Genomic DNA, 12500 nt, shown 5'->3' on the forward strand with positions numbered 1-12500 from the left:
AAAAACAGTTTTATCATCACAGCTTTACATTATTATTAAACCAAAACGACTGAGCCACAAAAAACTCTGGTTGTTTTGAAGACTTTAAACAGCATAATCCGGGTTTAAAGACTTTAAACAACAGAATCCGGGTTTAAAGACTTTAAACGACAGAATCCGGGTTTAAAGACTTTAGACGACAGAATCCGGGTTTAAAGACTTTAAACGACAGAATCCGGGTTTAAAGACTTTAAACGACAGAATCCGGGTTTAAAGACTTTAGACGACAGAATCCGGGTTTAAAGACTTTAGACGACAGAATCCGGGTTTAAAGACTTTAAACGACAGAATCCGGGTTTAAAGACTTTAGACGACAGAATCCGGGTTTAAAGACTTTAGACGACAGAATCCGGGTTTAAAGACTTTAAACGACAGAATCCGGGTTTAAAGACTTTAGACGACAGAATCCGGGTTTAAAGACTTTAAACCACAGAATCCGGGTTTAAAGACTTTAAACCACAGAATCCGGGTTTAAAGACTTTAAACAACAGAATCCGGGTTTAAAGACTTTAAACCACAGAATCCGGGTTTAAAGACTTTAAACAGCATAATCCGGGTTTAAAGACTTTAGACGACAGAATCCGGGTTTAAAGACTTTTAACGACAGAATCCGGGTTTAAAGACTTTAAACGACTGAATCCGGGTTTAAAGACTTTAGACGACATAATCCGGGTTTAAAGACTTTAAACGACTGAATCCGGGTTTAAAGACTTTAGACGACAGAATCCGGGTTTAAAGACTTTAAACGACAGAATCCGGGTTTAAAGACTTTAAACGACTGAATCCGGGTTTAAAGACTTTAAACGACAGAATCCGGGTTTAAAGACTTTAAACGACAGAATCCGGGTTTAAAGACTTTAAACGACAGAATCCGGGTTTAAAGACTTTAAACGACAGAATCCGGGTTTAAAGACTTTAGACGACAGAATCCGGGTTTAAAGACTTTAGACGACAGAATCCGGGTTTAAAGACTTTAAACGACAGAATCCGGGTTTAAAGACTTTAAACCACAGAATCCGGGTTTTAAGACTTTAAACGACAGAATCCGGGTTTAAAGACTTGAAACGACAGAATCCGGGTTTAAAGACTTTAAACGACAGAATCCGGGTTTAAAGACTTTAAACGACAGAATCCGGGTTTAAAGACTTTAAACGACAGAATCCGGGTTTAAAGACTTTAAACGACAGAATCCGGGTTTAAAGACTTGAAACGACAGAATCCGGGTTTAAAGACTTTAAACGACAGAATCCGGGTTTAAAGACTTTAAACCACAGAATCCGGGTTTTAAGACTTTAAACGACAGAATCCGGGTTTAAAGACTTGAAACGACAGAATCCGGGTTTAAAGACTTTAAACGACAGAATCCGGGTTTAAAGACTTTAAACGACAGAATCCGGGTTTAAAGACTTTCAGAATCCTCTGAACGGATCGGCAGCAGTGTTAAAGATCAAAGAGACCGGCGCACCCTTTAATAGGTGAGGAACATTTCACAGGTGAGATTTTCATATTTAATCTGGTTCCTGGTTTCTCTATCATACACCGAATGAACCAGAAGACAGCAGAGATTTAATAAACGTAATAAATATGTGTTTGTTATGAACACACCTGAAACATTAAGAGAGGAAACTTAAACCCAAACAAAGCCCGTTTAACGGTTAAAACTCAAACTTTAATGTCTTTATTAACTACAAACAAAAGTAGTTAATAAAAAAAACAACTTGTGAAGAAAAGATGAAGATAAAGTGGAATAAACTTCTTATTAACACGGACAGAAACATTTACCTTCGAGCCGTTTGAATCTGACGCCATCTTTAGCGTCCCTACGTCATTTCCGCATTCGCACTGGATTGGCTGAACAACTAGCCAATGATGATGCTCATGTTGTCATAAAACGGCAGAAACTGAAATAATTTATCTAAAATATAAAAATACATTTATTAATACATCATTTTTATTCATTTGAATTCAAAACTAAAGAAAGTTTTTATTGAATATGTATTGTGATTTTATGAACGTCCAGTAGAGGGCGGTGTGTTCAGTTTTAACTGAGCGTAGAAGAAGACAGAAAGAAAACAATATGGCAGCGTCCTCAGAACACGTTGAAACTGACTCCACAGTGACAGATCCTCCAGAAACCACCAGAGTCCAGGAGACGTCAGATCCAGAACCGGCAGGTCAGGAACCAGACCCGGATGAGGATGAAGACGAGCCTCCCGGGCCGAGGATCCGTGAGACCCCGGAGGACATCAAGCTGGAGGCGATCGCCAACACGGTGGCTCTCCACCCGAGCCGGGACGTCCTGGTGTGCGGGGACGTGGACGGGGACGTGTACGCCTTCTCGTACTCGTGCACGGAGGGGGGCAACAAGGAGCTGTGGTCATCCGGACACCACATGAAGTCCTGCCGACAGGTCCGCTTCTCCTCAGACGGACTCAAACTCTACAGTGTGTCCCGGGACAAAGCAGTCCACATGCTGGACCCGGAGCGGGGTCAGCTGGTGACCAGGATCCGGGGGGCCCACGACGCTCCCATCAACAGTCTGCTACTGGTGGATGAAAACATACTGGCGACCGGAGACGACCAGGGTACCCTGAAGGTCCGGACCGACTCTTTATGATGAGAACACAAAGTTAACTCTGACTGCCAGGGGGCCACAGCAGGGGGCCACAGCAGGGGGCCACAGCAGGGGGCCACAGCAGGGGGCCACAGCAGGGGGCCACACTCATTTAACTCTGACTGCCAGAGGGCCACACTCAGTTAACTCTGACTGCCAGGGGGCCACACTCAGTTAACTCTGACTGCCAGGGGGCCACACTCATTTAACTCTGACTGCCAGGGGGCCACACTCATTTAACTCTGACTGCCAGGGGGCCACACTCATTTAACTCTGACTGCCAGGGGGCCACAGCAGGGGGCCACACTCATTTAACTCTGACTGCCAGGGGGCCACACTCATTTAACTCTGACTGCCAGGGGGCCACACTCAGTTAACTCTGACTGCCAGGGGGCCACACTCATTTAACTCTGACTGCCAGAGGGCCACACTCAGTTAACTCTGACTGCCAGGGGGCCACACTCAGTTAACTCTGACTGCCAGGGGGCCACACTCAGTTAACTCTGACTGCCAGGGGGCCACAGCAGGGGGCCACACTCAGTTAACTCTGACTGCCAGGGGGCCACACTCAGTTAACTCTGACTGCCAGGGGGCCACACTCAGTTAACTCTGACTGCCAGGGGGCCACACTCAGTTAACTCTGACTGCCAGGGGGCCACAGCAGGGGGCCACACTCAGTTAACTCTGACTGTTGAACTCAACATGTTCCAGAGATCAAATATTATTCTGGACATGTTTCTGCTTTTCATGATTTCATGGCAGGTTCATGTTTTCTTCATGTTCTCAATTCATTGATGTGTAAAAATTGACCTGAGGGCCATGTTGAGGGGCCGCCAGTTGCCCACCCCTGCCATAGACTGTATATCAATATGGACGACGAGGAAACAGAGCCTGGGAGTGAAGCCAAAAGATTGAGAGCTCCCCTTGCTGACTGCTCGCAGTATAGGTCGTAAGCTCCGCCTCCTCCATGTTAACAGATGGGAGTCAAACTATGGCGTAGATGGCGGTGTGATGTCATATTAATAAACGCTCAGTGGGCGTCACCTCGTTCACGTAAAGCCACTTCCTGTTAGAATAAAGGTCCAGACAGACGGCGTTCTCCACGTCAGGAAATCAGACTTTTCTAACAGTTTATTTTTTGTCTGTTTTGTGTTTGAAGGTGTGGGACATGAGGAGGGGGACGGCCTTCATGGACCTCAAACAACATGAGGATTACATCAGTGACATCGCCGTGGACCAGGCCAAGAGGATCCTCCTCACCGCCAGGTAAACATCATAAAGGACGGAGGGATCCTGAGTGTAACTTTGAAGTCTGAACTGGATTTCTGTCTCCTCAGCGGCGATGGCACCATGGGCGTCTTCAACATCAAGAGGCGGAGGTTCGAGCTGCTGTCGGAGTTTCAGAGCGGCGACCTGACCTCGGTGACCATAATGAAGCGAGGCAGGAAGGTGGTGTGCGGCTCCAGCGAGGGGACCGTCTACATCTTCAACTGGAACGGCTTCGGAGCCACCAGCGACCGCTTCGCCATCAAGGCCGAGTCCATCGAATGCATCGCTCCCATTACAGACGACATCATGTGCACCGCCTCCATGGACGGGTACATCCGGTGAGTCTGGTCATGTGATCTCTTTAGATGTCAAAGTGTCAAACAGATTATTAGAGGTCAGCACTCAGGTCTTTAGATGATGTACCTTCAGTTTGTGTTGAAATGTCCAAAGTGGTTTATCTGTTCTAACACCTTCTATAGATGATTGAAATGTGTTCAATCATTCACAGCAGCACAGTTACAGAGTTTCACACATAAAACACATAAATCACAAACAGAAGCATTCATCAGGATCTGTCATCAGCAACAAAGAGATCAAAAAGGTTCAACACGAGTTAAAACATCTACAGTCAGATCATTAAGACGTCCTTTAAAAACATTCAAAGAAACCAGCTCCTGAAGATTTAAAGTATCTTAGCAACCGATTCCAAGAAGAGGGAGGAGCCTACTTGAACGCCCTTTTTCCTAATTCAGTACAAGCTTTAGGGATGTTAGAAGGTGTGAATCCTGCGAGCGAAGCTGGTAACTTCCAGTACTTCTTTGAAGAATGTAGCTCTTTTAATGGTCTGATGTGGTCTTCAAATGGTCCAATCAGATCCTGTCATTGGCAGATCCAATGTTTTGATACTCTATTAAAGTGTTCCTATGATGTTACCACTTCTCAACGGTCTGAACACTGAAGGGATTCCTGATTCCACCATCAATCAATCTTTATTTGTGTAGCACTGATTCTTAACAAGTGTAATCTGGAGACTCTTTACCGAAGAGCAGGTAAAAACCGGACTCTCGGGGGGTAGTGGGAGGTTGGATAAGATGCAGGAAGGATTCCTCCTCCGATCAGTACTAAACTAAATCTACACTTCACGTTGTGCCACCACTCTGGGATCAGTGCTTCTTACTGAAGTGTCTGTGGTGTTTTAATGTGACTCTAAATGTGTCCGTCTTCTTTCAGAGCCATCAACGTCCTTCCTAACCGGGTCTTAGGCTGCATCGGGCAGCACATCGGGGAACCCATCGAAGAGCTCGCCAAGTCCTGGGACACGCGCTTCCTGGCCAGCAGCGCCCACGACCAGCTCATCAAGTTCTGGGACATTTCAGGTTTACCCAACCAGACGGTCGACGAGTACCGCAAGAGGAAGAAGAAAGGAGGCCGGATGAAGTCCCTGACCAAGAAGGCTCACGGAGAGAACGACTTCTTCTCAGGACTTGTAGAGGAAACGGAAAAGAAGGAAGAGGAGGACGAGGAAGAGGAAGAGGACGAGGACGACAGCGACAGTGGAAGTGATTAAAGAAAGTGAACTGAGATGAGATGTACATCACAATGTGTGCAGTACAGAAGCAGGCTCTGATCATCCTCAGTGCGTCACTTCAACGAGAACTGTGAGCTGGAAAATAAAGAAATGAGACGACTGTGTTTGAAAGAGGGAATGTTAGGATGATGATAATGTCACAGAGATGATGGCATTAAGGGCCGTGTTATTACAGCAAAGTCATAGTATGGCTGCCAAACCCAGTTTCTTCTTTTCTATTACATTACAAACTAAGGATTCTTTTAGTATCTGTACTAAGAGTATTGTGTTAAACTCCCAACGATATCTGGCTGTGGGTAAAGCATTGCTTGTGGTGTCAGTTTATGTCTGATGTAGAAATTTGTGAAAAAGTGCAACTGACATTAAAGGAGGAATGTGTAACTCTGAAACCTAGTGTTTAAAATGGGTACTGCAGTCCAAATAAAAACATTGTAGAGAGCTGTCCCCCCCCCCCCCCCCCTAAAGTCGAAGCTCACACATTTATGTCTGCTGTAAAAACAGGCTTTTTTAAATGGGTGTGTATGTGACGTCCTGTGCTTCTGAACCTAGCCTCTAGTGGACACTCCAGGAACTGCAGGTTTTGAACTCACATTTTTCTACAGCAGAGGTTCCCACTTGAGCAATACACACGAAACATGAAAGTCCAGGTAGAGGACAGGGACAGACACAATCACCACACGAGAAGCTTTTGAGACTATTATTAACACTTTAAACAAGCTCAACTTGGCTTTTTCCCGCTTTCCAACCCAGAAGTGGTACAGTCCTGTGGTGGTCCCCCCCCCCCCCCCCCCCCGAAGTGGTACAGTCCTGCGGTGGTCTCCCCCCCCCCCTGAACTGGTACAGTCCTGCGGTGGTCCCCCCCCGAAGTGGTACAGTCCGGTGGTGGTCTCCCCCCCCCCTGAAGTGGTACAGTCATGCAGTGGTCCCCCCCCCCTGAAGTGGTACAGTCCTGCGGTGGTCTCTCCCCCCCCTGAAGTGGTACAGTCCGGTGGTGGTCTCTCTCTCTCCCCCCCCCCCTGAAGTGGTACAGTCCAGTGGTGGTCTCTCTCTCCCCCCCCCCCCCGAAGTGGTACAGTCCTGCAGTGGTCCCCCCCCCTGAAGTGGTACAGTCCTGCGGTGGTCTCTCCCCCCCCCTGAAGTGGTACAGTCCGGTGGTGGTCTCTCTCCCCCCCCCCCCTGAAGTGGTACAGTCCGGTGGTGGTCTCTCTCTCTCTCCCCCCCCCCTGAAGTAGTACAGTCCGGTGGTGGTCTGTCTCTCTCTCTCTCTCTCTCTCTCTCTCTCTCTCTCTCTCTCCCCCCCCCCTGAAGTGGTACAGTCCGGTGGTGGTCTCTCTCTCTCTCCCCCCCCCCCCTGAAGTGGTACAGTCCGGTGGTGGTCTCTCTCTCTCTCTCTCTCTCTCTCTCTCTCTCTCTCCCCCCCCCTGAAGTGGTACAGTCCGGTGGTGGTCTCTCTCTCTCTCTCCCCCCCCCCCTGAAGTGGTACAGTCCGGTGGTGGTCTCTCTCTCTCTCTCTCTCCCCCCCCCCTGAAGTGGTACAGTCCGGTGGTGGTCTCTCTCTCTCTCTCTCTCTCTCTCTCCCCCCCCCTGAAGTGGTACAGTCCGGTGGTGGTCTGTCTCTCTCTCTCTCTCTCTCTCTCTCTCTCTCTCCCCCCCCCCTGAAGTGGTACAGTCCGGTGGTGGTCTCTCTCTCTCTCCCCCCCCCCCTGAAGTGGTACAGTCCGGTGGTGGTCTCTCTCTCTCTCTCTCTCTCTCTCTCCCCCCCCCTGAAGTGGTACAGTCCGGTGGTGGTCTCTCTCTCTCTCTCCCCCCCCCCTGAAGTGGTACAGTCCGGTGGTGGTCTCTCTCTCTCTCTCCCCCCCCCCTGAAGTGGTACAGTCCGGTGGTGGTCTCTCTCTCTCTCTCTCTCTCTCTCTCCCCCCCCCTGAAGTGGTACAGTCCGGTGGTGGTCTCTCTCTCTCCCCCCCCCCCTGAAGTGGTACAGTCCGGTGGTGGTCTCTCTCTCTCTCTCTCTCTCTCTCCCCCCCCCTGAAGTGGTACAGTCCGGTGGTGGTCTCTCTCTCTCTCCCCCCCCCCTGAAGTGGTACAGTCCGGTGGTGGTCTCTCTCTCTCTCTCTTTCTCTCCCCCCCCCCTGAAGTGGTACAGTCCGGTGGTGGTCTCTCTCTCTCCCCCCCCCCCCGAAGTGGTACAGTCCGGTGGTGGTCTCTCTCCCCCCCCCTTGAAGTGGTACAGTCCGGCGGTGGTCTCTCCCCCCCCCCCCCCCCCCCCTGAAGTGGTACAGTCCGGTGGTGGTCTCTCTCTCTCTCTCTCTCTCTCCCCCCCCTGAAGTGGTACAGTCCGGTGGTGGTCTCTCTCTCTCTCTCTCTCTCTCTCCCCCCCCTGAAGTGGTACAGTCCGGTGGTGGTCTCCCCCCCCCCCCTGAAGTGGTACAGTCCGGCGGTGGGCGGGAAACGGAAAGCGCCGAACGTCACGTGACACGAACTAAACGGCCAACATGGCGGCGAGCAGAAGAGTGTAGCTCAGTTACGAGACGCCTCACGTTAACAGACGGAGGCCGTGAGAAACAGTCAGGCACGTTTTAAAGAGGAGACCCCCCCCCACTCTCTCTGTTGGTGAGTACCCTCTCTGCTGTCCCGCTAAATTAAACGTTTCTGAATGAAACACCGGGCTCCGGTTAGCATCGATGCTAACACCTCAGTATTTGTAAACAATGAGAAACATGCTGATTAAAAGAAGCTGCTGTTTATTCTGACTAAACACCGAGAATTAAAACCTTAAAGAGAGATTAAATACGACAGACTGGAGTTATTTAAACTGCTGACACGTTAATTTAAAGAGTTTAATTCAGAACTGTGATTATAAATCAGAAACAATTCAGTTATCAGACATCAGAGAGTGAGAACAACAAGAGATCTAAAGGAACAATGTGAGCAAACCATCAGCTGTGAGGCTGACTGGACACACAGGTGCTGACAGGAAGTGACCACAGGTGCTGACAGGAAGTGACCACAGGTGCTGACAGGAAGTGACCACAGGTGCTGACAGGAAGTGACCAGAGGCAAAGCACAACATTGAGGGCAGTTCTTGAGAGCTCTAATCAGTATAGAAACCATCTTATAAGTCGTCGTTATCAAACAAAAACCATCGTCATTACCATCATCATCATCAATAATATGGAGACCATCATCATTAAGTTAGTAGGTATTCATGAAAGAGCTGGCTCTTTAGCTTTTTCTTAAAGGTGCAGAGGGACTCTGCAGATCACATGGAGTTTGGAAGTTCATTCCACCACCGGGGGGCGACAGAGGAGAAGAGTCTAGTCAGAGACTTAGGACCCTGTTGTGAAGGTTGGATCAGACACCTTTCATTGGCTGAGCGTGGTGGGGGGGGGGGAGTGTAGACCTGGATCAGAGAGTTAAAGTAAGGAGGAGACGTTTCTGTGTCTGTTTTGTAAGCGAGCAGCAGAGTTTTAAATCTGATGTGAGCAGTAACTGGGAGCCAGTGTGAGGAGATGAACAGAGGAGTGACATGTGCTCTTTTAGGAAGGTTGAAGACCAGTCATGCTGCTGCATTTTGTATCATCTGCAGAGGTTTGATAGTGACTGTAGGAAGACCTGCCAGTAGAGACATCACAAGAGCCTGTACCAGGAGCTGTGTAGTTCTGACAGGTAAGGTCTGATCTTCCTGATGTTGTTCAGGGCAAATCCACATGACCGGGCATTCGAGGCTACTTGAACCTTGAAAGTTAGCTGGTCATCAATTATGACACCCAGGTTCCTGCAGACTTTGTGGGCATGAGTTTGGTTGTTCCAAGCTGGAAACTAAAGGAGTCAAACACCTAAAACAAGAACTCATCCAGCTCCTGAAGTCACTTTAATACAGTTTAATACAGTTTAATACACTTTAATACAGTTTAATACAGTTTAATACACTTTAATACATTTTAATACAATTTAATACACTTTAATACACTTTAATACAGTTTAATATACTTTAATACACTTTAATACTGTTTAATACAGTTTAATACACTTTAATACACTTTAATACACTTTAATACACTTTAATACAGTTTAATACAGTTTAATATACTTTAATACACTTTAATACTGTTTAATACACTTTAATACACTTTAATACACTTTAATACACTTTAATACAGTTTAATACAGTTTAATATACTTTAATACACTTTAATACTGTTTAATACAGTTTAATACACTTTAATACACTTTAATACTGTTTAATACAGTTTAATACACTTTAATACTGTTTAATATACTTTAATACACTTTAATACACTTTAATACTGTTTAAAACAGTTTAATACAGTTTAATACAGTTTAATACTGTTTAATACAGTTTAATACACTTTAATACACTTTAATACTGTTTAATATACTTTAATACTGTTTAATATACTTTAATACAGTTTAATACACTTTAATACACTTTAATACTGTTTAATACACTTTAATACTGTTTAATATACTTTAATACAGTTTAATACACTTTAATACACTTTAATACTGTTTAATACAGTTTAATACACTTTAATACACTTTAATACACTTTAATACTGTTTAATACAGTTTAATACAGTTTAATACACTTTAATACTGTTTAATATACTTTAATACAGTTTAATACACTTTAATACACTTTAATACAGTTTAATACACTTTAATACTGTTTAATACAGTTTAATACAGTTTAATACATTTTAATACACTTTAATACTGTTTAATATACTTTAATACTGTTTAATATACTTTAATACACTTTAATACAGTTTAATACACTTTAATACATTTTAATACTGTTTAATACAGTTTAATACACTTTAATACTGTTTAATATACTTTAATACATTTTAATACTGTTTAATACAGTTTAATACACTTTAATACTGTTTAATACACTTTAATACACTTTAATACACTTACTACAGTTTAATACAGTTTAATATACTTTAATACAGTTTAATACACTTTAATACACTTTAATACACTTTAATACACTTTAATACACTTTAATACAGTTTAATACACTTTAATACATTTTAATACATTTTAATACACTTTAATACACTTTAATACACTTACTACAGTTTAATACACTTTAATATACTTTAATACAGTTTAATACAGTTTAATACACTTTAATACACTTTAATACTGTTTAATATACTTTAATACACTTTCATACACTTTAATACAGTTTAATACACTTTAATACACTTTAATACAGTTTAATACACTTTAATACACTTTAATACATTTTAATACAGTTTAATACACTTCAATACACTTTAATACACTTTAATACATTTTAATACACTTACTACAGTTTAATACAGTTTAATATACTTTAATACACTTTAATACAGTTTAATACACTTTAATGCACTTTAATACAGTTTAATATACTTTAATACACTTTAATACAGTTTAATACACTTTAATACATTTTAATACAGCTTAATACACTTTAATACACTTTAATACATTTTAATACACTTCAATACACTTACTACAGTTTAATACACTTTAATATACTTTAATACACTTTAATGCACTTTAATACACTTTAATACACTTTAATACACTTTAATACAGTTTAATACTGTTTAATATACTTTAATACACTTTAATACACTTTAATACACTTTAACAGTTTAATTCACTTTAATACAGTTTGACAGTTTAATACACTTTAATACACTTTAATACACTTTAATACACTTTAATGCAGTTTGACAGTTTAATACACTTTAATACACTTTAATACATTTTAATACAGTTTAATACACTTTAATACACTTTAATACATTTTAATACACTTCAATACACTTACTACAGTTTAATACACTTTAATATACTTTAATACACTTTAATACACTTTAATACACTTTAATACACTTTAATACTGTTTAATATACTTTAATACACTTTAATACACTTTAATACACTTTAATACACTTTAACACTTTAATACACTTTAATACACTTTAACAGTTTAATTCACTTTAATACAGTTTGACACTTTAATACACTTTAATACACTTTAATACACTTTAACAGTTTAATTCACTTTAATACAGTTTGACAGTTTAATATACTTTAATACACTTTAATACACTTTAATACAGTTTAATACACTTTAATACAGTTTAATATACTTTAATACACTTTAATACAGTTTGACAGTTTAATACACTTTAATACACTTTAATACATTTTAATACAGTTTAATACAGTTTAATACAGTTTAATACATTTTAATACACTTCAATACACTTACTACAGTTTAATACACTTTAATATACTTTAATACACTTTAATACACTTTAATACACTTTAATACTGTTTAATACACTTTAATACACTTTAACAGTTTAATTCACTTTAATACAGTTTGACAGTTTAATACACTTTAATACACTTTAATACACTTTAATACACTTTAATACAGTTTAATACACTTTAATACACTTTAATACACTTTAATACAGTTTGACAGTTTAATACACTTTAATACACTTTAATACACTTTAATACACTTTAACAGTTTAATACACTTTAAGACACTTTGATACACTTTAAGACACTTTAAGACACTTTAAGACACTTTGATACAGTTTAATACATTTTAATATCTCCTACAGATCCGCTCTCATTATGGTATTTAAATACTGTTACAATGTGTTAACAGTAGAAACAAACAAATAGTAATTGGGGTCTGCAGAACACTGAACCATCGTCTGTAATAAGAGTTTTAGTTTAACAGCATAATAGAATAGAATTACTTTATCGATCCCAAACTGGGAAATTGTGGCGTTACAGCAGCAGGTTGTCCAAACACACAATGGGTAAAGAACACAATATAATATTAAAGACAAAGTAAATAAGTACTAAAAATATCAAAACTAAGAATGGGAATATATACAACCAGGATTTAACTAAACATTATTAGTCTTACGGTAAACAGGA

The 12500-nt window shown here is 42.0% G+C and overlaps 3 protein-coding genes across 8 annotated transcripts in view; 2 read left to right on the forward strand and 1 right to left on the reverse strand.

The window, feature by feature from the left end:
• The window catches only part of LOC110002862 (coiled-coil domain-containing protein 171-like), a 20901-nt gene extending 18928 nt beyond the window's left edge, over positions 1–1973 (reverse strand). For all 6 annotated transcript variants that reach the window (XR_010664982.1, XM_065950274.1, XM_065950272.1 and 3 more), the window contains exon 1: positions 1822–1973. The gene's annotated coding sequence lies outside the window, so the exon portion shown is untranslated. The remainder of the gene's footprint in view (positions 1–1821) is intronic.
• Positions 1974–2101: 128 nt separating this feature from the next.
• wdr55 (WD repeat domain 55) lies at positions 2102–5899 on the forward strand. The gene is made up of 4 exons (XM_020658533.3): positions 2102–2635; positions 3813–3919; positions 3991–4260; positions 5153–5899. The coding sequence occupies exons 1-4, from the start codon at positions 2117–2119 to the stop codon at positions 5487–5489; spliced, it is 1233 nt and encodes a 410-aa protein (XP_020514189.2). The 5' UTR covers positions 2102–2116; the 3' UTR covers positions 5490–5899.
• Positions 5900–7944: 2045 nt separating this feature from the next.
• Positions 7945–12500, forward strand: part of LOC110002861 (hepatoma-derived growth factor-related protein 2) — a 12803-nt gene continuing 8247 nt past the window's right edge. The window contains 1 exon segment of the mRNA XM_065950877.1: positions 7945–8120. The gene's annotated coding sequence lies outside the window, so the exon portion shown is untranslated.

Source organism: Labrus bergylta, chromosome 22, assembly GCF_963930695.1.
Source record: "Labrus bergylta chromosome 22, fLabBer1.1, whole genome shotgun sequence".
Classification (NCBI taxonomy): domain Eukaryota; kingdom Metazoa; phylum Chordata; class Actinopteri; order Labriformes; family Labridae; genus Labrus; species Labrus bergylta.